Source organism: Rhizophagus irregularis, chromosome 25, assembly GCF_026210795.1.
Source record: "Rhizophagus irregularis chromosome 25, complete sequence".
Lineage (NCBI taxonomy): Eukaryota > Fungi > Glomeromycota > Glomeromycetes > Glomerales > Glomeraceae > Rhizophagus > Rhizophagus irregularis.
In genome coordinates, this window is record NC_089453.1 from 3,183,136 (window position 1) to 3,210,391 (window position 27,256).

Consider the following 27,256-nt stretch of genomic DNA (forward strand, 5'->3'; position numbering starts at 1 on the left):
TATTTAAATACACGACAAGTATTAATATATCAATTATTTAACATACATGAATTTAAGTCCGAATAAATCAAATTAAAACTTAAATCAAATTTTAAATCAAATTGAATTATTATTAAAAAAAAAATTTTGATAGGAAAAAGAAATAATATCCAACAGTAAAATAAAAAGTTAAAATATTAATATTATTGTTTAGGCAAATTTTTTACATAATATTTTCTTTATAAATTTGATTTTTATTTCCCGTTATTACACAGTCAATCACTTCACTGCGTCTAATACTCTAATACGTCAAAATAATCTGTCAATTATTTACTTATTTATATCACAAAGAAATTCATTATCAGTGACGACTACAGGAAATAATTTCGGAAAGTAGTACAAATAGAAACTATAAGAAAATTACCCGATTTTTTCGTCATGCATCACGTGATATACTGTAAATAGCGCAAGTTAAAAAAAAACAGTTTAATTTATTTTGATGCTAAATATTACTCAGATTTCTTTATAATATTCGACCATTTCTTTAGGTTGAAGTTATTACCTGACTGATTAATTTGTTGATTACAATTAATGAAGTTCGTTAAGGTTTATAAAATTAGAATTATAATTGTAATTATGATATACATTTTAACAGTTAACAGTTAATACAAGTATAATGACGATAACAATGATTATGAAATCATCATTTTTCCATGCGAGGCAACAAAAGAATTTATCTTACATTTGTTAAAATTGGAAATTTAAATAAAACTTTTGTCAATAACCTAACTAAATTTATTTATACTCCTGAAAATTTTAAGAAAACTTTACCAAAATAATACCGGGTGAAATTTATCCGATGCAAGTTACAGTTGATCCTGAGCAGCTAATACAATGAATTATGATCAACATAATGTATTAGTAATTTTAAAAAAGAATTTTCTCTCAAGAAATTCATTCGGAAATAATTTTTTTTTTTTCAAATTTATCACATATTTTATTTATATTTATATTTATCGATTAATTACACTCTAATATTTATTTAATACTTATAATAGTTACATAAAAAATATACATTTAAGAAAATCTATTTATATTAATTATTTCATATTCATATACGGTCAAATTTCCACCCCATTCAACCGATCAACAAAGGGGGTATATAGCAAACATGTATTGTATGGTTAGCTTTGTATGTATTGTATTATTAAAACTTTTTAATGTATGTAATGTATGGTTTTTTCTAATTATGTATGTATTGTATGATAAATATGGTAATTTTGATTTAATGCCACACATTTTATTTCCAAATTTAACTATTTACACATTTTTCATAATGATTGTGTACTGGCTAATACAATTCAACGCGTATTACTATAATCTTTCTTTTCTTTTTATTAAAAATTAAATATTTTTACGTCTATTACTACTTTTTCATTTAAAAATAAATATTGCTATCGCGTTTTTATTACCTTTACTTTCATTTAAAAATATTTCTATTACATTTATAACTATGTCTAAAGTAAATCCTGTTATTCTTTCAGATATTGAGACTATATCTGATGACGAAACTATATCTGAAAATGAATATTCTGAATTAATGGATGAACAGGTTTGCTCTTTTATTATGTTTTTATTTTATATTAAATAAAGTCAGGTTTAGTATGACTATTTGAATATGATTTCTGGGTTTCTGAAATTTTAATATCTGTTTAGGATGCTAATGAAGATGCAGAACAGATAGCATTCTTCACAAAATACCTTTCAGTTTCAGAGGTTATACATTCAGCCTTTCCTATTGAATATCCTAAAACTTCACCACAAGGAATAGCCACAGTATTTAATGTTACTGGCTGGGCAAACCCAATGGCTTGTTTCAATGATGTAAGTATTTTTCACTATTAAAAATTTTCGCCATTAATTAATAACTTTGCTGCTTGTATTTTTGTTATTTATTAGATCCAATATTCTAATAATGGAGCGGGAGGATCAATTTCAATCCAAAATTGTCCTTATTTTGGAGTACCAGTAAAGAAAGATGTGCGAAAATGTCAAGGTATCAAACATTGTTCCTTTGCAGATCCAGATTTTATTAATGAGCAGCATAACGAAGTTGATATGGAATCAGAAATGTTTATCAAATTAAACCAACATCAGCACAATAAAAAGACTAAAACCTACACGTAAGTTTATATAATTATTTGTTTTTTAAAAAAAAATTTAACATTTTTATTGCATATTATTAGATTTTTTCTTGCTGCAAAATCAACAGCTTGTAAATATAAATCTAACAATCAACTTTGCGATGGCCAAGCAAAATTAAGAAGAATTATTAAAAATGGAGGTGAAGAGTATATTATTGGATGTGACAAATGGGTTAGAGGGGAAAAATGGCATCGCTATATTAAAGTTCCAGGGGAGATTGACTTGGAATTATTACGAGATATTTTTCAAGGACGAGTTGTAAGTATTTTATATGTTTTATTATTAATTTATGTGATACTATTAATTGTAATAATGAATTTAGATTGACGAGAATAATAATGAAAATCAATGCTGCACCATAGTTTCACGTGCTTCAAGAATAAGTTTATGTGGTAAAATTAATTTTAATTAATTAATATATAAAAAATATATATATAATTATATAATGAATTTAACTAATTTATTTTATCAAGAATTTCCACATATTCAAGATGGTCAAGTTATGCGAGGAACTATAATTGAGCGAAAATGCAATGTGCAGTTCATTAAATTTATTCCATATGATTTGGCTGCATGTCCCTATATTGCATTAGTATGTATAGGTACGCACAATCATCCACCACCACCACCAGAACGCACACCAGTGGGTATTAAGGATGAGCTGCAAGCAATGATCCAAAACATTATTGCTTCGGATGATAGTGTAACTTCACGCTCAATAATAGCAGGTGATTTTCTTTAATATTTTTTATTTATATTAATAATAATTTATAACATATATTTCATTTCATTTTAAATAGGAAATAGTAGCATTAAAGCAACTTTTGATAAAGATACTTTATCAGAAGTACATGCATCACTAAACAATGTGGATAAACTTAGATCTCTTGTTGCTAAATGCTATAAAAATATGCATCCCTATGGGCAGGGAAACTTAGGAGTTATGTATAGTGTTCAGTGTAAAAAATTTGATATGCATAACTATGTGCGTCGTATAGGTAAGTATTAGTATAGTTTGTACTTTACTGGAATTTTTTACATACTGTATAATTATAATTTATTATTAATTATTTTTTATAGAGCAATTTGAAGATGGCCAAACTTTAATTTTATGCATGCTTGATTTCCAAGCAAAAGCATTGCAAAATTTAAAGTGTTTTCAAATTGATTTAACATTCAAGAGAGTGCATGGGGATATTAACGAATTTGAAATCAATTCATATGATGAAACTCATAAATTAAGTAAATATTTTAATTATAAATTCGTTACTTATCTTTCTATTACAAAAAATTAACTTTATACTTTTTTAGTTTTATCCTATTGTCGTATTTATACCAATATATTTACAGCTGATGCATACCAACGCCTATTCACTCAACTTTTTGAGGTGGTTGAAAATTTAAGTGAAATACCAGTAAAATTTTATCACATTGATGGTACAGGTTGGGAATGCATTCTTGGAGACCTTGACGCAGGTCAAGCAAAAGGATTAGGATTGGCTTTAGCAAAAAGAGATCCTAGCAAAAACTGGGAAGAACATCTAACATACATTTTTAAATCATGCTTGGTCCATTTTAATCGGTAAAAAATTTTTAAATTATAAACTTTGATATATAAAAATTTAACATATTAATACATTTTATTTTTAGTAATTTGATAGCTAAAAAATTTGATAATGAAGTATATCTATTAGCAAAATCCATTCCAACTAAATCTAGTGCTGAAGAAGTTTATGGATGTTTTGAAAAATTAGAATCATATAATAATCAACGTATAATGGGTAAATAATATTAATATAATTCATAAAAATTTAATTTTTTTAGTTTCATAATTTAATAATATTAAATACTCATATAATAGATTGGACTCAATATTATCGTCAACCCTATGTTTTGGCATCTTTAAATAAGCACATCTCAAATATGGAAAATGAAATTTGGGATCACCATGGAAATAATACTAATGTAGCTGAAGCAGCGCATGCTCAAGCCAACCGTGAGGGAAAGCAATTGAAACTTATTACAGCAATTATGAGGTTAGTGTTAATTATTATTATATATTTCAACTAGCATATTTTTTTAATTTTTAAATTCTTTTTAGAGGCAGACGGCTTGATGAAAGACTCTTTAAGACAGCTGAAATTAATGACAAATTTGGGATTCCATATACTAGAAGGGATAAAAGTGTGATTAAACGGAAGGCAAAAGCTATGACACGAAAAGGTAAATAATAATAATAAATATAATTTAACCATTTATTCTAAAAATTAATATTAATTCAATAGATACTAATAAAAGAAGTCAAAAGGAGACTTCTAATAAGGAATTAAAAAGTAAGCTTATCAATATAATATTCTTGTTTATTTATTAATTAATCATTTAATTTCTTTTAATTATATTAGAAAAAGTACCATTACAGGATGTAACTAATAGAGAGAAGCTGGAAAAAAACGGAAAAAGAAAGGCGTCCACAAGTGAAAATACCTCAAAAGCCAAAAGAAGTAGAATTGATATTAATGAAAGTGATAGTGAACGAGAAATTTCAAAATTAGAAATAGAAGAACGTAAGATGAAATTGGCAGAAAGACGTACAGCAGATCGTAAAGCCCAAGCAGAGATCGAAAAACTAGAATTGGAAAATCTTAAATTGCGCAAAGAACTTAATCTTGACTAATGTAATATTGAATATTACTAGGCTTTTTTATCATATCTATATAATCTATATAAATAAATTTAATTCCTTATGAGTGAATATTGTCATATCTTTGTAAATGTTTGTGTTATCACTAGAATTACATTAAAAAATATTAATTTTATTTATAATACTTCAAAATTTTTTTTTTTTTGCAAATCCTAATCTTATGTATGGCGAAAATAAGTATGCCATACATAGCATACGTTCATTTTTAATATCCATACATGTATGGATACAATAAAAGCATACATAAGCATACAATACATACAACGTCAAGCATACACTACATGTTTTATAATCACCTCAACAAAGGTTCTAACCTTACATTTCATGTCTCAAGTGTCTAGGTTATATCCTTCATGGTCCGCCCATGGTTTTAACCCATATCCGTGATATACTTTGACTTGTCATGCTGTGTCATAGAAACAAATCAATATATTATTATACTCACTTATAGTCATATACGGACATTTATGTCCATGATATTTGTTGATGATGCTCCTTGTCAGATATGGCTGTGATATTTGTTGTCAATTGCTCATGATGATACTCCTTGTCAGGTACGGACATTTATGTCTGTGATATTTGTTGATGACGCTCCTTGTCAGATACGACCGTGATATTTGTTGTCAATTGCTCATAATGATACTCCTTGTCAGGTACGGACATTTATGTCTGTGATATTTGTTGATGATGCTCCTTGTCAGATATGGCCATGATATTTGTTGTCAATTGCTCATGATGATACTACTTGTCAGGTACGGACATTTATGTCTGTGATATTTGTTGATGATGTTCCTTGTCATATACGACCATGATATTTGTTGTCAATTGCTCATGATGATACTACTTGTCAGGTACGGACATTTATGTCTGTGATATTTGTTGATGATGCTCCTTGTCAGATACGACCATGATATTTGTTGTCAGTTGCTTATAATGATACTCCTTGTCAGGTACGGACATTTATGTCCGTGATATTTGTTAATGATGCTCCTTGTCATATACGACCATAATATTTGTTGTCAATTGCTCATGATGATACTACTTGTCAGGTACGGACATTTATGTCCGTGATATTTATGATAACCTTTATCAAGTACAGACATTTATGTCCGTGATATTTATAATAACCTTTGTCAAGCACAGACATTTATGTCCATGATATTTATGATAACCTTTGTCAAGCACAGACATTTATGTCCATGATATTTATGATAACCTTTGTCAAGCACAGATTTTTATGTCCATGATATTTGTGATAACCTTTGTCAAGCACAGACATTATTTATGTCCATGATTTTTGATTTTTTGCACCTACCATCCAGTATTTTAATTATAAATAAGGCAATTTTATAATTTTTGACTGCATATTCATTTACCAACTTCATTAATAAATATTTTATATCACCTTATAACTATAATAAAAAAGGCAATTTTTTTTCAAGTTTACACATTAATTTGACCAGGTTTAAAATAATTTTGCACAGCAAAATTTGGCCAAAATTATTTGGCCAGAATTATAAAATGGACATAAAGTCTGGTTTGCAAATTTGACCAGAATTATAAAAACGGACATTTATGTCCATTTTGTAAATTTGGCCAGCATTATGAACGTAAATATTTTAACTAATCATCCAGTGATCATAAATAAATAAATTATAGCTTGTTAACTTTATCTTATTAAGATATATTAAATGGTGGTAATGTGGCAATTTCATATTTCTATTAGGCCACACAAATTCAAATTTTTGGTTCACGTAACATTGAAATTTAAAATTGACCTGGAGACCAAGGTTTATTGTTTATTAGTAAAAAAAGTTTATATATATAATTGTGACATTTGATTGGTTGACTTTTAGAAGGGAGGAATTTATTTTCACTCTAGAAGTTCTCAGCCGCATAATAAACTTACCCGCCAATAAAATTATGTCCTGATCATGTGATAAATTTTTTATATATTAACTTTTTTTTATTGAAATTTGAAAAAGTGACCCAGCTGGGTGAAGTGAACTGAAAATTTAAATTTGTGTGGCCTTATCATTAAATAAAAAGTTATTAGTATTTATAAATATTTAAGAATATAAAAAATTCTTTCAATAAATAATGTTAATATCTTATTATTTATTAATTCTAAAGGTATGAAACTACCACCATTTAAGATATCTCAAAAAATAATCCAAAAAGCTATATTTTATCTTTCTGTAATTACTTGATGCCAAGTTAACTTTTAGCATTTTAGTATATTTAACCAAATAATAGACATTTTTTTTTATTGTATTTTGATATTCAATATATTCAATAAAAAAGATATACTAGATATTATTTTATTATTTATTTGAAATATAAAGATATATAAACATTGTGTTTTATAAATATTATGTAAATTTTGTAAAGAAAATTTACAAAATTTATAATTGATATAATATTACCAATTACTATAATTCATTTTTAATTGTTATAAAATAATACATTACATATTTATGGAAGTTAACATATATATATCACATTAAGAATTTATAAGGAAGATATATAAATAAACTTATAAATTATATTATATCAATTATTATAATTTATTATTTTAATTACTATAAAGATTTTTTAATATAATTCAACAATTAATTATTCAATTCATTATATATACTATTATATAAGTTATAGTATAGATATACTATTTGTTTTGAATTTAGAATTTAAAAATTGGTTTATTGAAAAAAATATTGATTTTTTAATTTTTTAATTTGTTACTATTAGATACCAATTATTTAAAAATTGTCAGAAAATTGGATCTTTTAATGATTAGTCATTAGTATATTAAATATATGTAGTAATTACATAAATATATCTAATATTTAATTCAATTAAATAGTAAATTAAAATATATATAGAAGTATATTAGTATTTAATGTAATTTAGTATTTAAAATTATTTATTAAATAAAATATTGATTTTTTCATTTTATCTCCCTCTTTTATTAGATGTAAATTATTCTAAAATTGTTAAAAAATTAGATTCTTTAATTATTAGTACATTACATATGCATAGAAGTTATATAAATATACCTATTTAATGTAATTTAGCAATTAAAAAATTATTTATCAAATAGGCCATTGATTTTTTTTTGATTTTATTTTTTTTCTAATTAGATACTATAATTTATTTTAAAAATTATTAGAAAATTAAATGATTTGATTTTTTTAATTATTTGTATATTAAATATTTATGGAAGTTAGATAAACATACCTATTTAATGTAATTTAGTATTTAAAAATTATCTTATTAATATAAAACTTAATTTTTGTTCTGTTTTTATTTATTTATTATTAGATACAAATTATTTTAGAAATTGGATCAACAAAATTATTAAAATTAGATTTGCGAATATTGCAGTAATTATTACAGAAATGTTATTAAGTACATTTTTTCGCAAATCCCAAATTTTTTTTTTTAATAAATAATTTTGTTGATCCAATTTCTAACTTCAATCATCATAATTTCAGTCACTACTAGTTGATCACCCTGATAATAGAAAAATTCTTCTAACAATATTTAAAATAAATTGTGTTTAATAACAATTAAATAAATAAAGTTTTATATTGATAAGATAATTTATAAATACTAATTACATTAAATAGGCATGTTTATTTAACTTCTAATAGACATGTAATATATTAATAATTAAAAGAGCCAAGTCATTTAATTTTTTAACAATTTTTAAAATAATTTGAATTAAATAAAAAAATAAATAAAATCAAAATAAAATCAATGTTAATTGTTAAATTACATTAAATAGGTTTATATAACTTTTATGCATATATAATGTATTAATAATTAAATATTTTGACAATTTTTAGATCTAATAAAAAGAGTAAATAAAAAACAAAAAAAAATCAATATTTTATTTAATAGATAATTTTTAAAAAATAATTAAAGGATCTAATATTCTGGCAATTTTTAAGTAATTTGTATTTAATATTAATAAATAAAAACAAATTATTTTTAAATGTTAAATTACATTAAACAAATATGTTTATATAACTTTCATAGATATACTGACTTATATAATAATATAAATAAACTTTATAGCAATTAAAATAATAAATTATAATAATTGGTAAAGTTTGTTATACATTTTCTTTACTATAAATTTATAATGTAATATAAATATGTTATATTAAAGTAAACTTAATAATAAAATTATAGTAATTGGTAAATTATCATATCAATTATAAATTTTTACAAAATTTTCATATAATGTTTATAAAACATGATATCACATATATACTTTCATATGTCAAATAAATAATAAAAACAATATAAATATCTTTTTATATGTCTAATTTTTATTGATTATCTAGATACAATAAAAATAATTTTTTTTTGGTCAAATATACCAAATTGCTAAAAGTTAAATTGCATTAACTTGCCATTAAGTGATTGTAAAAAGATAGTATACAGCTTATTGGATTGTATTGAGATGTATTAAATAGTGGATTTATACCTTTAGGATTAATAATAAATAATAAGATATTAACATTTTTTTGAAAGAATTTTTTTGTATTCTTAAATAATTCTAAATGCATTCAATAACTTCCCATCTATTGATGATAGAAACCACTATTTAACAATTTAACTTATCTTGATGAGACAAAGCTAACAAGCTATAATTTATTTTTCTATGATCACTGAATTATGATAAGTTACCTTATAAACTAAATTTGGATTATTTTTTTGCATAAATTTGAGCTAATTTTAAACTGAGTCCATTTGGTATAAATTTAGCACAAAAACTTTCTATAAGGATTAAAATATCTATATTCATAATGCCGGCCAAATTTACAAAAACTGTTCATTTTTATAATTCTGGTCAAATTTGCAAACCAGTCATTTATGTCCATTTTATAATTCTGGCCAAATTTGCAAACTGGACATTTATATCTATATTATAATTCTGGCCAAATAATTCTGACAAATTTTGCTGTGCAAAATTATTTTAAACCTGATCAAATTAATGTGTAAAACTTGAAAAAAAAATTGCCTTTTTTATAGTTATAAGGTGATATAAAATATTTATTAATGAAGTTGGTAAATGAATATGCAGTCAAAAATTATAAAATTGTCTTATTTATAATTAAAATACTGGATGAATGGGTGCAAAAAATCAAAAATCATGGACATAAATAATGTTTGTGCTTGACAAAGGTTATCTATCATAAGACAAAGGATAAGCATAATAAATATTACAGACATAAATGTCTGTGCTTTACAAAGATTATTATAAGTATAACAAAAATCACATCTGTGCTTGACAAAGGTTATCATAAATATCACAGACATAAATGTCTGTGCTTGACAAAGGTTATTATAAATATCACAGACATAAATGTCTATACCTGACAAGTAGTATCATCATGAGCAATTGACAACAAATATCATGGTCATATATGACAAGGAGCATCATTAACAAATATCACGGACATAAATGTCCATACCTGACAAGGAATATCATCATAAGCAATTGACAACAAATATCATGGTCGTATCTGACAAGGAGCATCATCAACAAATATTACGGACATAAATGTCCGTACCTGACAAGTAGTATCATCATGAGCAATTGACAACAAATATCATGGTCGTATCTGACAAGGAGCATCATTAACAAATATCACAGACATAAATGTCTGTACCTGACAAGGAGTATCATTATAAGCAATTGACAACAAATATCATGGTTGTATCTGACAAGGAGCATCATCAACAAATATCACAGACATAAATGTCCGTACCTGACAAGTAGTATCATCATGAGCAATTGACAACAAATATCATGGTTATATATGACAAGGAGCATCATCAACAAATATCACAGACATAAATATCCATACCTGACAAGGGGTATCATCATGAGCAATTGACAACAAATATCACGGCCATATCTGACAAGGAGCATCATCAACAAATATCACGGACATAAATGTCCATACCTGACAAGGAGCATCATTATGAGCAATTGACAACAAATATTACGGTCTTATTTGACAAGGAGCGTCATCAACAAATATCACAGACATAAATGTCCGTACCTGACAAGGAGTATCATCATGAGCAATTGACAACAAATATCACAGCCATATCTGATAAGGAGCATCATCAACAAATATCATGGACATAAATGTCCGTATATGACTATAAGTGAGTATAATAATATATTGTTGGATTAAATTAATTAGCATGATTTGTTTCTATGACACAGCATGACAAGTCAAAGTATATCATGGATATGGGTTAAAACCATGGGCGGACCACGAAGGATATAACCTAGACACTTGAGACATGAAATGTAAGGTTAGAACCTTTGTCGATCAGTTGAATGGGGTGCAAATTTCCAAGGTTTTGGATATATATTGAACCGAAAATTTGACCAATAAAAAAAGTTCGTTCCTTAGAGAAATGATGAAAAAAATTTCTAAACTTATTATTAAATTATTAAATAATTATCAAGATATTGGAATAGGTGAAATTCAAGATTCTGTTTCTGTTCTGGTGTGAGTTTTAATAATTCTCGTTCAACATTTGCTTGAATTTCAATCCCATAAATATTTTTGTTTAAATATTTAGCGATACTAAAAGGAGAAACGATCTTACATGTTAATTTATATGACCTATTTGTATATTGATTTGCATAAAAAAACATAATTTCATTTTCATTAATTTGCATATTTTCTTTGTTAATTAATGACTTATTTAACGTTTTTACGACAATATCGAATGGTATCTCTTCACATTTAACATCGTAAACGTAAACATCATTAAAAAAGAAAAATTGACGATCTGTGGTATTGTCTAATTGAGACTGTTGATGAGTAGGAGCTTTTACGGTATGATAATCTTGGTAATTACCGTGACTGGCCTGTTCAACGGTAATAGCATTGTAATCATTCGCATTTAAGGCGTCATCCATTCTGATATTATCGGCGTGCTGAGTTCGTACATAATCCTGGTAATTACCGTTGCCGATCTGTTCTGTAGAAATACGATCATTCATATATGAATGGGACTGCTGATAGACTGGATCTTGTACATTATTATAATCCTGGGAACCACTGAAATTGACTCCAAGATGAGATTCATCAATATGCTGATAGACTGTGTTATAATCCTGAGAATCACTGTTTGAACATTCTATTCGTTCAGTTTCATCAGAATAAGGTGTAATTCTATCATCTTGAAAGGTTTCAATGTTTGAACGGATTTGCGTATGATTTGATTGCATATTCTAGACTTAGACAAATAAAAAAAGATAAAATAAGAGAGAGATATTTAAAAATTTATTGATTGTATTTATGTAGCAACTTTATTTTATGTATACAGTATATATACAGTATATACCGTCTAAAGGGAATAAATTTTTCTATACGAGAGTTTTTACATGCAAAATATAATATATTTATTTTTTTTTTAAAAAAAAAAAGAAAAATCGTTGTTGGTTGAATTGTTAAATTTTGGGATCAAAGTTTTTATTGAAAAAAAGATAGACGTTACTCTATATATATGTATTATGAACGGGGAAGATCACTAGTTGAAACACCGAGAATCTACCTTTATTTGTTAATTAAATGTGAAATATGATTATGTGATAAGAATGTTATTTCTGCGCAAATTACTGTCACTATATAGTAGTTTCTTATTATTGAATTTATTTATTCATAATAAATCATACTTCAAGATATATACATTTTACAATAAATACGTAACAATACGCCAAATTGTTTCAATCTATTTAAAGGTATATACAAAAAAAGAAATAAAATTATTTTTGAATGACTTTTGATTTAATCCATATATATATTAACCAAAGGAACCCTCCTCACACACCCAAAAAAAAAAAAATTTAAATCCTTTTAAATTTTAAATTTGGTATAGATTTATTCTTTATTTAATATTAATTTGAATTTATTAATAACGGAATCAAAACTCCGATTTTCTATACGTACTTATTTTACTTATTTATTAGGGCTAAGTGTATATGATCGGAGTAACCTTAAAATCGCTCCGTCAAATAAGTAAAATGACAATCCATATTTCTTTGTACCCATGAATGAAATCCATCCGTATATTTTCACAAAAATCAATAAAAATAAAAAAATAAGTAAAAATAAAAATAATGTCGTTTATAATAATCGAAATCATATTAAGATTTTGTTTATTTATTATTTACTTTTTAAGAAAACCAAAATGAACTATAAGGCACAGTAAATTATTCCTGAACCATATTAAAAAGTGAATTTCCCTATTGGACAAAAATAATAACGAAAAAATTATATTCCTTTACAATAAAAAAGTATTTACTATATAATTATTTTATTTATATACTATAACAATAATGAGTTTATTCATAGTGCTTGTTTATTGACGAGATCGACATAACAGTTTTTAATCACCGGAAATGTACTCCGAAACGAACAGAGTTTGACGGATATTTCTTATAAATTTATTCCTTAAAGTAAATATTATTTCCAAAGATATCGATAATAGCAGTTTTTAAGTATGTTCTCATTTTTTTTTAAAAAAAAGTAATTTTATTGAAAATCTTTTTACAATGAATGAAATACGTATCTTTTAACCGATTATTTATATACAAATTATAATGGTTAAAGTAGCTTGTTGCTCACAGCACATGCACGTTACAAAATAGATAAAATAAAATAAATTTGTCTGGAAGCCTATTAAAGCGTCACGAGGCGTAGCTGTACCATCGTGATGACTACCCAACTTTATAAGAATAAATAAAATTGTACACATTATTTTTACATATTAAATAAATAAATAGTTGATTATTTATATAGTGCTGTAATTAATTATCCTTCAATGCTCATTGTAGACAGTCTTAATTAGGAAATTGATTAAAAGCCATGCGATCGACAAAATATTCAAAATTATATAAAGGCTGTAAAAGATTCTTTTTTTTTTCTCAAAGCCTCTCGTTAAATAAAGAACTCGATCAACAATTTTGTGAAGCAAGATTTTTCAATAGTGTGCTTCTTCTACAGTGTACAGTTCATACAATAGTTTCTAATATTTCGATATTACTTTTTAAATAATTCACTTTGGATGCTATTTTTTTTTCTAGAAAAATACTCGATCCAATTTAAACATGAACCAAGATCAAGCTTTTAACCCACTACCTCCGTTCGTCTCACCGCAACAGAACCTTACTTCCGCAAATACTCCTCATGTGACTACTGTGGATGCCGTTCATCCTAGTACGCAAACTCCTCAACTTACCACTATACCTCTTCATCCTACCGCCTTTTTTTTCCGGCCATCGAATGATTTTTGTCATTATTACGTTAATTGTAAGGAAATCTGTTACGATACTGTAACATACTTATTAAACAAGTCACCAAATGAAAATAACGTTCAACCTAACGAAAATGAATGTATTTTCTACTATCGGCAACAAATTGATACCAGGTTTTATCGGGTATCATGCGAAATCGTTTCTCCTATTCTTATTAATGATTATTTGAATAAAAATATCCTCGGAATTTATTCACAAAATTTGGAACAAGAGAACCTAACATTTACCATCAATCAAAAAGATAATCTTGAATATCATTTGAAGCAATATTTAAGCCTTTACTTACTTAATTAAATTAGAAATTTTCGTTTCATATTTAAATTTACCCGGTTTATAATTAAGGAATATTATCGTTTGTCATATTTATCTCATTATAATTGTTTTTGAATTATAAGTTTATGAAATAAAGCTCAATTAAGATTTTTATTATGACCTTATTTTAAGAACAACTTTTTTTGTAATTGATCGGCAACATGACTGAATGAAAAATAATTTTAAGCTTGTGTATAATTTGTGATAATCAACGCAAAAACAACCAGTCACGTTTTTCCGATCGTCGATTATAGTTAAGATTTAAATATATGTAAACAAGAATTTTCTTGCGTATGAATAAACTAGTAAACTCGTTGTTAAATGACCCTATTCCTCAAACTTTGCTTGAAAGTAAAATTGTAAAATAATATATAACAGATAATAAATGTATACCGTAATACTAGAAAAGCAGTTCAAATTATCAATGACATTTCATGAAATTATAAAAAAAAGAGTCTGCAGGTATGTCAATTTAAAATCTTTATTTGAAGAATTTGTTATCTGTTATTTTTTTAAAAACAAGAAAAAATTATCTATATAAGCAAATAATCATATGAAGTAGCCAATCAAAATTTGTTCATTCAAGTTACAGTCATGTGATCATCAGATAAAAATTTGTATTACGAATATTAAGTTTCGTTTATTTTTATTATTTTTTATATTTTTTATATTTTTATAATGCAACAACTTTAAAATTTGGTATATTTTATTAAATTATTTTAAAGTAATTTTATAAGATTGCACATATTTTTATTGATATTTATTAGATACTATTGTTACTAAATAGGCTTAAACGTGTATGTATTAATAAAGAAGCTACTCTAAGAACATTGTATTCTCGTTATGATCCTTCCAAGTGCGTGGAAAAGTTATTCTAAATATCGTCAACTACCTCTTTCATTCCTGAAAAATTTTTAACTACAGTCAAAGTTCTCTATAACGAATCCCACGGGCCGGAGATTAAAATTCGTTATAGTAAGAAATTCGCTATACTAAAAGCCATTTTATTATAAATACTAAGATCTGTACCTGAACTTTTCTTCATTATAGCAAATTATTCGCTATATAAAAATTCGCTATAGAGAACTTTGACTGTACTTAATTGGCCCCAGTGCTAATTTTTTGCTTGGTGTTATTCTATAACTATTTTTTTAGCTTCACCTAAATTAGTTTTCAGTTCAGCAAAAATTAATTCACCATCTTTTATTTCTTCATTATTTTGTTATTTTGTATGCTGCCATTATTGATAACTAAATCATTTGTATCATCACGTAAAGCTTATAAATAAAAAAAAAACGAAAAATTAGCAATAATATAATTATAAAAGCAATAAAATCTTTTGAAAAATTTACCGTTTGAGTTTGAAAATGCTGCACATGTTTCATTCTTTTGTGAAATTTCATAAAAACAGTTATGATCATTAAACACGTATCTTTTCAGTAATGATTTGCTTTAACAGAGTTTAACTCATCAGGTTCTATTATTGATAATTGGAAGCAAGATCCGTTAAAAATCCCTGAACCTGTCATTTTGTTTTAAAAATTTTTGCTTATTGTTATTAGATATTTGTTCGCGACAGTGAGAACGTACTTTCCTTAACTCTTCTCTTTTTTTACTAAGAAAAAAACTTGCTGCTTTGCTTTGGGAACAACGGCTACAAGTGTATATTTCTTCCATTATTAAAATAAAGAAAAAATAAAATTGTTGAGTATTAAAAATTTAAAATGAGTCAATATATTGGCAGAAAAAAGCGTGATACAAATTTTTATCGGCAAGTTATAGGAGGATGTTTATTTTTTTATTTTTATTTTTAAAACCACGTGAACTAGATTACAGAAAGATAGACAAGAACAAAAGATGAAACAAAAGTCAAACGCTATCTGATACTAAGCTATAATCAAACCGCCCGAGGACAGCGCCACTCTGGTACTTTAAACGAACCTGGAGGAGTCCCTAACACGACATCACATCCCTAAAAACCAAAGTAAAGGCAATCAAATCCAAGATTAGAAACGATCCGTATTTTTCTTTCGGTCATTAAAGACCGCCACCTGTAAATACTGTAATAGGTGGAATGGTTCACACTATTCTAATTGTTGTACGATGGTATAAAATTTGTACGTGGGGGTTACCCAAAAAAAGTAAGATGTATATAAAAAAAATACAAGTCAATAGTAAAAATGTGGCTAAAATAATGTAAATCTATAACTATCAGCGTGCCACTAAAAAAAAAAAAAAAAAAAAGCTGGTAGTTGTATTCGAATAGGGTTAAGGTAAAGCGAAGACTTTAAAGTCTTCAGGAGACGGAATATCTAGTCTCAATTTTTTGATCTCAGTGTTGTGCCTATCTGTATTTGTAGTCGGGATAGGAGGGCGTTTGTGTGGCCTGAGTTCAAGATGTTTTGTGTCATCAGATATGTGTCCTTTGTAACGGTAATGGGGTCCGTTGTCATCTATGACTGAAAAGTAGTCGATACTAAAAAGACCTAGTTCTTGCTCCAATTGGAGCAACTGTTTGTTAGTTTTGTAAACGTTTTTTCCCTGTATGATTCTGTTTTGTAGAACGGATCGACGATCAATTAGGGGAGTGATTTTTTTGTGAAAATGATCTTGAAAGTTAGTCAGATCTTTGACCATATCTTCACGATATTCTATACGGTTGGAGGAAGTATTCCAGAGCTTAGCTCTAGCGGAAAGTTCTTCTTCGTAAGCGAGACGTCTAACTTGTCTTGCTTCATCTGCTTTTTGTTGACGCACAGCTAGTTCGTGAGCTTCTTTACGTTTTCTAATACCATTTAACCAGTATATGCATCCTGGTGTGTATTGTTGACCTTTAATTTTTGCCTGTCTATTAGAAGTATAAACAGGTTCATCGGTTACATAAGGAAAGAGGTCGTTAGGAATCCAGATGCCCAACTTCTCATGCTACGTTTTCTCCTCATTGAGGAGAGTGGGTTGTGAGGTGGTGGCAGGTGAGTGAGTATTTGAAGTACTAATTGAATTGTTTCCTGGAGATAGTTGACGGGCTCGGTCAAGACATTTGGCTATAACGGCCATTGCGCCTAAAGGCTTGGGTGAAGCAGGGGGTATAGGAAAATTGTAATCACTCTCATCTCTGAGCACTAGTCTTTTGTGATATTTTAAATGTTGTATGGGTTTATTAATATGTTGTGAAGGTAAAAATAAGAAACGGTGTTGTTTAGCACGGTGAAGCTTTTCTTCAAGAGTATTCACGCGTCTATGAGATTTTTTATTGTTACCACGATTGTAGAAAACAGATCTACATGCCCGTTAAAAACGGGATTTTTGTTTTTTACTCCTTTTACTACTGTCTGAGTGGTGTGAACGGAAATTGTCCAATCGTTTTCGGTACATGCGACGGTCTTTGTGTGTGGAAAGGAATTTGTGTCCATTAGCTAAGTATGAAACGTCATATGAAATTCCAAGACGATTTGAATAGACGTGTTTTTTGATATGATGTTGCCACTGTTTATGAATAACGGTTGCATGAAACTGTTTGTTATTTACGTTGTCTTTCGATAACGAGATGGGTTTCTTGATGTTGTGAAAGATGTCTAAATGTTTTCGATGAGAGGCGCAAGCTCTTCTGTTATAAGACATAATGTAGGGGGAGGGGACACGGCACATCTGTGTGTGTTCAGTTCCAAAATTGTAGGTGGTGGAAAAGTTACATGGTGTAAAAATACCAAAATGAAAACGGTAACGTTTATATGAAAAGTTAAAGAAAGTTTTTGTCTGAGAATTTCTTTGTGTGATTTTATCAGCACGTGATTTGACAAGAAAATATCTGTCGAGTAATTTTGAACGAATAAGATTAAAATATTTCTTTTGAATAGAACGTGGGAGAACTTTTTGATGAGAAAAAAAATATTGTAACATCTTACTAATCTGAAATTTCAGATTAGGAAAGCTACAGGTGGAAGAGTAGCTAATAGGGGTGGTTTTCATGTGGTAATCATTTGTGTGTATTTTAAGATGAATATCATTGGTGTTTGCTGAGGGATCAGCTAACTCAAAAAAGAAACTTTTTGATCTTCTGATTTCGTAAATCTTGTTACATCCAGCCCGATTGGATCTAGTCACGTGAAATTTATGGAATGAGACGTCGAAAGAAAATTTTCCCAAAGGGAAAGGTTTTTGAAAAGTAAAAACCATATTTTGATATTTTTTGTAAAAGTGAGGTAAAAATATAGTAAAAACTTCTTTCAGAGGTCGGGTGATAAGGAGAAGGACCTTTCCATAAGAAGCCACCCAGTGGGCTTCTTGCTTCTCGAACGTTAAAAACGTAAAAGGGGTGTAAATAAAAAAACAGTATTTAACTGCGGATTTCTATGTTTATAGGAGGATGTTTATTTGATTGGACATTTTGTTTTATAGTACAATCAAATATCACGTGACTGTAACTTTTGGTTACGGACTTACGGTGCTCTTGTGGTAATTGGGTCCGGGGTCGTCAACTACATTTTGCCTTAAAAAACAAATCGAAAAGAAAAATTATCAAGATCAGTTTTAAAAAACTAAAAAAATAATAGATCGAAAAAAAATGATACGGTCTAAAAAAAGACCGATTATTCGAAAAAGATTACGTTCGCGGATAATTTGTTGTGTTTTAATAATATCAAATTAAAGGCAATTTTTGTTGAGCTCTACATTACGTCATTATTATGAAATATATTTGTTACATATGAGTTCAAGAAAAAGGATCAAGTCACTAAAAAAAACTTTTTTATATTGTATTGTTGTTTAAATTGTTATGATTGATCACAATACTAGAAAAAATTTTTTTTCCATTGATTTGGATACACTCACTTCATATTGACGTTAGTAACCTTCATTTATGGTGTACAGTATATGCATCTTCACGAGAGTCATTACATACTATATAATATATTAATTTATAAAACAGAAAAAATTGTTGTTTGGTGAGTTGTTAAATATAGGAGGTTAATTTTGATTTAACAAAAAAAAAGGTTTGGAAGTTACTTTATATACATGTTTTACAATAAATAGAACTGGGGAAGTACACTAGTAAACACCAAGATCATAATTAATCGTGTATCAGGCAAAAAATCTTGTATCAGGCGTTAAAATCGCAATATTCAAACTTCGAGCCGAATAACTATTAAATATGCCAAATTTTTTGTGCTAATTTATAAGAAAGAAATTTATTTTTTGGGATTTTAAATAACTTTATTTTAAAGCCTTTTTTTTATGAAATGGTTTGACAGTTAATGAACTCAAATATATTCGGTCGGATCAACTAATTAAAGAGTGTAAGAATCGTCAAAATATTAATCCCTTGAGCACAAAAAAAAAGAATCTTCACAAAAAAAATTTTTCTTAATCCTTTTAAAATTTAAAAGGGCCATATGGATAAACCTTTGACTTTTATTTACCGCTTTTATTGCTTTTATTATTATCATCATTAATAATCGATTAAAATTACTGACTTTGTGTATTTATTTATTAGAGCTAAGTGCATATGATTAAACAGAATTTTGGTGGAAACTTCTCATAATCAATATGAAAATCCCTGAACATTCGATAATAATTTGATTATCGTTAAAAAAAAAATTCTATGAAATATTTTCTGACTGAAGTCATTCGTAAGTATTCGATGATCTCTGAATGTTCTTTTGTCAAAGTTGCAAAAGCCAAATAAATTATATTTATTTACCTTTTGGGAAGAAACACAAAACTACTAAATCACATGAAACAAAATTAAGACATAGTGATGTCCTAACCCATGATATTTAACAAAATTTTCCTATTATTTAATAGACAAAAATAAAAAAGGAAAAAAAAAACTTCTAATTTCTTCAATTTCCGCACTTCCTTTACTTTCTGAACTCCCATTCCGCCAGTGCAATTCTCCTCTCTTCCAGTTCTATTTACGACCTATCATCCCTGCTGTAAAGATTCCGTCACATTTTAATGTTTACTAGTTCTAATTGCACTTGCTTTATGTATCTTGAGCTTCCGTTCTGCCAGTGTCATTTTCTTCTAACCTGATTACAGCGCTGACGGGAAAAAACTGACAATAGATTATGAGTACTAAAATCTATTGTGCAACCCTCACTCCCTATCACTAATTCTACACGCTTCGTCGCTTCGGTATAGATTTACTAAATTAAGACATAAATTCCCTATCAATGGCCTCGCTATTGTTAACATAAAAGCCTCTTGAGGGATGAATTTTTTTCACTGATCATAACATTTCCCTTCATCTCAACATTCTTTTCGTTACATATTGACCATAAAAATTTTGATCTCAGGAGAGTAGTATGGCCGTCAAAAAGAAGTTGTTGACTTTCACATTGTTAACTGAAAATTTGAATGGTGGATTTTTCGTGAAATTTGACTCAAAATTTATTTGAGCAAGTTCGTCAGGTGCTTGGTGATATGCGGATATTTTCAACATTCCAAGACTTACACCTAATCTTCATGAGGAACGTTGCCCACGGGTCTTTTGCGCAAAATGTTCCCCACACATGAACTCTAAAAAGGTATTTTGCTTTTGCACGAGTTTGCCTTTCGAACTTGAGTTGTATTACGACCATTTGAAATGTTGTTTCATCAAAAAATATAACTTTATTCCACCTTTTTCTTTGATGAGCTCTTGCCCAGGAAACACATCAGCTTCAAGTGAGAATAGGAACTGGACGAGAAATACAAACTTTATATCCGAGCTTCTGAAGATTTTCTCATTCGTGGTGCAATATTAAGATAAGATTTTTTAAGAGTTCCAATAATTTCAACACTTGACACAACTCTGTGCGATTTTGTGACATGACCAAGGCAACGACATTTATTAGGTAAGACGCTTTGGACGACCTGAATGACTTCTTTTTTAAGATGTTTAGCCCATCTAAACAATTTTTTTTCTAAAAGTTATTTCCACCAGATTAATTCTGAAAGAGAGTTGTTTTTAGTTTTTAAAGGAATTAAAGGTGTACTCCTTTCTTGGAGGTTTTTCAGTTACTCACAACATCTTTTTATGAAGTAATATATGTTGCGAAATAATAGTTCCTTCGCCTTATTTTTTTTCTCTTCACTCGTATACTCTATTTTATCCTCGGCGAAAAGTCTCAAATCTTTTATAAAGTCGACATCTATTATTTTAACTTGGTAATAGTCCGGTGCATCTATCTTCCGGTTTCTATGTCTGATATGCAATAATGTGTTATTCGGCACCAAAAACTCATAGATTGATAGGAAATATTTATTATTATTAGGGATTACTGGGTACTGGCTATCTTTTTGCAAAGAACATGAAGGTATATGATACAGCTATTCCGTTCTTCAAGTGAAAAACTTTCATAGAGAAAAGCCTGGGAATTTAATTGCGAAAAAGGATGATTTTAAATAAAATTACTAATCATATAATTATGTCGTCAGTATTACCAATTATCGTTCAGATATAGATATATTAATCTTCATGTGAATTCTCTGATTTAATACCACATTAATCGAAAATAAGAATCGTGAATTTTTTTTATGTATTAAATATATCTATCTATATCCGAGTGTGTGTAACTTGATAATTATAATATTGATGACTAATTATATAATACATTTGATAATTATGATGTCATAATCATATCATTGATTAACAATATTAATAATTGTCCTTTTTCGCAAAAAAAAAAAAAAAAATTTACTAGACGTTTCCTCAATGAATACCGGAAGTTCAAGCAAGCGCGTTATCATACCAAGCTGATTATAATTAATTTCACAAATATCGGCTTCTTAAAAAATTAAGAAAATCCTGAATCCCTTTTCTTGAGGACAAAGGGACAAAGCAGGATCATATACGAATGCAAGATAAAAAGAACAAAGAGAACGAAAATCAAAGGTGCGTTTTGTATAGTGAACTTTGTGTCATAGAAAGTATTTCTTCTTTTTTTAATATTCTTTTGCTTTCTTTTTTAGGATTGGTCTCAAGAGTCCAAGGGAATTTTTAATAGTAATAAATATTTTTTGTTAATTTTTGAATTTTTGGTGCTGAAAAACACATTTTTATCGCAGAGATTAAAGGGTTAAGAAAAAGGTAGTTGATATACGCAACGCAATTTCAAAAATTGAGTTAGCCGAAAAAGGAGTGGAACAGTCAGAACGTGACCTCCGGATTCGTAAAGCAAGTGCAATGGTCTGTAAATTAAAATTAATTAACATAAAATGCGCCGGAATCTTATCAGAAGCAGTATATAAATTGAGCTGGAAGGTCTCTTGGTCTGCTAATTACAGCAGATAGTGCATTTTACTAAACTGGTCTAACTTAAAAAATTCCCTTACGACAAGTAAACATGGACCCGTCTCTGGATGGTATAAATATTTAGTAGAAACATATGTATCAGCAAAGAATCTTTACGTCTATTGATGTCGATCGAACCTCCTCTGATGATTAATCTTCAATTACAACGCCCGCCGGCTTCATATAGCACCATTAAAGATAACAGAATTTGGATTGGTTCTTGCTCAGAAAGAATCAAAGATATTATATATCTGATATGGCAAGTTTCTAGAAAAATTTCACCGTCCAACATAACCTCCGATATCATATATTGAGCATTAGATATACACTCCGAACATTTTGACGAATCTCATCTTACCCCAAAATACGCAAACAATCCTTGACGTCATATAATGGTTGTCATTTACATACACCATATTATTTTGGAGTCGACCCATGCATTAATTATTGATACTTTCACCACTAAACGAGCAACTGACATTATACACCAGCATCTACATTTACGTATTCTAAATCAATTTCACACAACACGTACAGAATTATGGTATATAATGATTTCCTCAACGAATTCAACCTCTTTTGCCGAGTGATACTATTCTTCTAACTCTTCTAATACTTCCCGATCATGACAACATCACGTTTTACACCGAAGATTCCCTCACAACTAATAGAGATACTTCATCACCACCCAGAGCCTAGGCTGGATTATACCTTTGTCAGATACACCCAATATCGCCTTTAACTGTGCGTCACGCACGATTATTTCCATCATCAACAAATGTAGAAGCTTTAGCAATATGTACCGCTTTAGCGACTTGTCCACGAAATTCAAGTGTCAACATATATACTGACTTGTTTTTCATCATCCAGACTAATTCCTAGACGCGCACTTAAAGTGATATGGAAAGCGATTTTTTTATCATAAGCCAACTCAAGCTGGAAGATCTTTTACACAAAGTTAAAGCACACTCGGGCGCCTCTTTAAATGATGAGGCTGATGCACAAGCAAAATTGGGACTCACCTCTCAATATTCGATCAACACTAATCCAACATCATCAATTGGGCCTTAATATAGAATGGGGATACAATTGTTGACAGGGACATCAGGAAAAATGTTCATACGGTGGTTAATTATTTAAAATTCAACGAATTCATCCAACAAGGGCGTTTACGTTACATTCTCACATTCGAAGGACGAAATTGGAAATGGACAAAATTATGGATATTGACGTCTCTGGTCGTGTTTACACAACATTCAAATTCTTAAACAAATTTACATCAAGCACAAGAGCATATTTTACAATGCTTATCCAATTGTTGCGACAAACTTGCACTTTTACTCGAAGACTCGATCGACAGAATCGGATGGTCTTCTCAAGACTCGCCAGTACTTTCAATAATTAATTACAGTTGCATAAAATTTATAGTTATGAACTTATGATGATTAATTTTAGTAAATTCATTATTTTTTGATTTGTTCAGGAGATTAATAATATTTAGATAACGAAATTGTTAAGTATAGAGATTTAAAATAGTTTGAGATTTAAATAAGGGTTTTAAAGATATGTAGGTTTATTGTTTTTATATGGACCTTCAATTATCAAAAAAAAAAATTATCAAATCAAATTATGTATTTCATCCTCTAATATGAACTAAATTTAAATAATAATCAATAATTAAATGAATGATGTTAGAGCGGAGCACAAGGGGGTGAAAATATATATATTACTGATGTTTTTTTATATTTTTTTGACTCTCTTAGACAATGTAAATATCTTTGTATAATAATATAATATTTATGCAAGATGCGTTATGTTAAGCGCTGCATGTATGGTAAAATTACTAAAAACAAGATTTGCTTAATATATTTAAAATCATTAAGGCGTAACTTTACTTTTGCAACTGAATATCATTTTTGAATGATTTGGTTTTTTCGTTAAACCCTCTAAACAAACTTTTAGAACAGTGAATTTTTTGAAAGTGCTGCGCCGCAAAGTACACATTCCGAAAAGAATTTAAAAACCAGTTATTATTTTAATAAAATAATTTTGTGATAAAATCTAGAAAATATATTATTAGACGACTTATTATTGCTTGTCATAATATTGAATATTTACAAGACATACAGTATATACAGCACAAGGAAAATATTGGACCACCTAATTCGCTATTATAGCCATGAAACAGTAAAGATTTTTTTTCCAATAATTAATCTGCCTTTTATATTATAAGCAAAATTGTTAAATTACATTTACCTTAAAAATTATATAAATTTCTGATTCAAATTGATTATGCTTTTAACTGTAACAAACATAAAATAAACTACCATAATTTTATAAACAATGCAATTATTAATAATTACCTAAAATAAACTATTCTTCGTCCTTATACTGAGAAGACTATTAAAGGTTATTCCGCTTTTCAATGTCACTGACTGAGGTGAAACACAATAAGTTGCTAGTGTATATTATACAGCAAATCCGCGGAAAATTTTAAAACAATTAATTTTATCAATTCGTGCAAACAACGTCAACAACGCTACTTAATATACCAATCCAGGATATGACAAACCTATTTTGTCTCTTGAATTATAGAATGGCATAGTCAAAGAAAAATCAGATTCCGTGGTTAGGAAAGTAAGCCCAATACCGTAGATGACGGGGAGAAGAATATTTTACGAGAGGTAGAAGTCATCTTTGAATGAGTAAGAAAATTTTAATGCTTAAGTACTGTACCAATATTTGACGTAAGTTTAGATATTAGAAGTGACCAATTCTAAAAAAAAAGCGCTCAAAATTGTTATCAATAAAGAAGACTTGAATTCATTTAAGGAGCTTGCATATAAAACTAGATTTGTTATAAAATATGCAATTCCTTAACTGGCATCGTTACTCAAGAAAGAATCATTTCTATGACACAAAGATTAGTCTCGCTCATTAACCAAAATGCACTTTGCAAATTATCTCCTTTGCTTTATTCCTTTTACTTTTGCTTGTATATTCTATTTTGTCTTTAGCGAAGAGTCTTATATTTGGCTTGGTAATGTTCGATTGCACCTGTTGACTTCCAGCTTTTTATTTATTGAAGTGGAATCCATCTTTGCAAAAAGAAAATAGAAAAAAGAAAATGAGGGAGGGTAACGAGGAGGGTATAAGATGCATATTCTGGTGAACGATTAAAAAATCAAGGATTACTGCATTATAAACTTCCACCCTTTCATGGAGAAAATCCTGGAAATTTTGATTGTGAAAAAGGATTTACTATTATGTCATCGATATTATATTAGTACATGAAAAAATTATTAATCATGCGAATTCTCATTCTCTGATGGCTCTGTGTGTGATCGCAACACAAATGTTTATTATTATCCTTTTGCTAACAAATCCATTTCCTCACTCACTATGATGTAAGTGACTATCATGACAGTATCATGTGGCGCTGAATCCCATGACGATTTAAATGTTTAATAACGATTTATGCAAAATTCTCAAGAAAAAAAATCACGGTTAGCGAGAGATGTTATCAAAGAGAGAGTACGGATCTTAGTTCATTTAATGCGAGTCCCAGGCTCCCAGAACCAAAGTTATTACTTTAAGATTCCTTATAAATTTTGGTAGATTCTTTTTTACAATTTTTCTTTTTTTTTTCTAGTTATTTTTAACTGCATAAATCCTTCATGCTGTTTGAATTCAGTAAAGGCAGAGGTGTCAGTTACGGATAAAGAAATATTTAATTCGTGATCCGTCTGAAATCCACTAATACGTTTTGGGGAATTATTTTGCAAATTAATTTAGTGGGAAATTCAGATAAGAGCAATAGATATAGCACGCAGGAAATGTGAAATGAATTTACAAATTATTAGAGAAAAGTAGTTTAGAAGAACTGACATTCCAAAAGTATCAACTATTCAAATTACTAGATACACCGCAAAATATAGTACAATAAGTTAGACAACCTGTGTTTAATAGAAATAAATAATTTTAATACTTTTTTTTTGTTTTTTCTTGTTTATAACCTTTAAATAAATTATTTACCAGCATATTAATAAAAAAATATCAATTTTGTGATTGTCCCACCTCTTGTATTGAATAATTATGGCATTTTTAAAGGCCGGAATCCAGCGTCGCTAAAGAAAAAATTTTTTAACTAATCGTTCAATGCAAAAATTTTTGATGGATTTTGATTCCCTCGGTTTTAAGCAATTGGTTACACTATTTTTCAGCCGGGTTGTAATACAAATTTGGCTGGTTACTTTTTAGGCAATATCGCCAATTTGTATAATAACGTAACCTTAAATGGCAAGTATACGTTGATCAAACTTGTGATATTAATATTTGACGATGCAAATTTATACTCGGAACATTATTATATAACACTTAAAAAAAAAATTCTGAGCAAATCAGCTCAAAAGCCATTTAAGGGATA

General features: G+C 28.2%; 4 protein-coding genes across 4 annotated transcripts; 2 read left to right on the forward strand and 2 right to left on the reverse strand.

The window, feature by feature from the left end:
* Positions 1–1,492: 1,492 nt before the first annotated feature.
* On the forward strand, positions 1,493–4,858 carry OCT59_017108 (uncharacterized protein; the record flags this gene model as incomplete). The annotated part of the gene is made up of 14 exons (XM_066146143.1): positions 1,493–1,591; positions 1,696–1,863; positions 1,939–2,162; positions 2,226–2,442; positions 2,507–2,576; positions 2,658–2,912; positions 2,985–3,182; positions 3,265–3,426; positions 3,496–3,766; positions 3,835–3,965; positions 4,046–4,220; positions 4,286–4,407; positions 4,470–4,517; positions 4,587–4,858. The coding sequence occupies 14 exons, from the start codon at positions 1,493–1,495 to the stop codon at positions 4,856–4,858; spliced, it is 2,412 nt and encodes an 803-aa protein (XP_066003865.1).
* Positions 4,859–11,360: 6,502 nt separating this feature from the next.
* On the reverse strand, positions 11,361–12,155 carry OCT59_017109 (uncharacterized protein; the record flags this gene model as incomplete). Its single annotated transcript, XM_066146144.1, has 1 exon — positions 11,361–12,155. One exon carries the CDS (start codon positions 12,153–12,155, stop codon positions 11,361–11,363), a length of 795 nt encoding a protein of 264 aa, XP_066003866.1.
* A 1,881-nt stretch (positions 12,156–14,036) lies between these two features.
* OCT59_017110 (uncharacterized protein) lies at positions 14,037–14,537 on the forward strand (the record flags this gene model as incomplete). The annotated part of the gene is made up of 1 exon (XM_025332420.2): positions 14,037–14,537. The coding sequence occupies one exon, from the start codon at positions 14,037–14,039 to the stop codon at positions 14,535–14,537; it is 501 nt and encodes a 166-aa protein (XP_025172094.1).
* Positions 14,538–16,823: 2,286 nt separating this feature from the next.
* Positions 16,824–17,612, reverse strand: OCT59_017111 (uncharacterized protein; the record flags this gene model as incomplete). Its single annotated transcript, XM_025327278.2, has 2 exons — positions 16,824–17,403; positions 17,485–17,612. The coding sequence occupies 2 exons, from the start codon at positions 17,610–17,612 to the stop codon at positions 16,824–16,826; spliced, it is 708 nt and encodes a 235-aa protein (XP_025172095.2).
* Between the last annotated feature and the right edge of the window lie 9,644 nt (positions 17,613–27,256).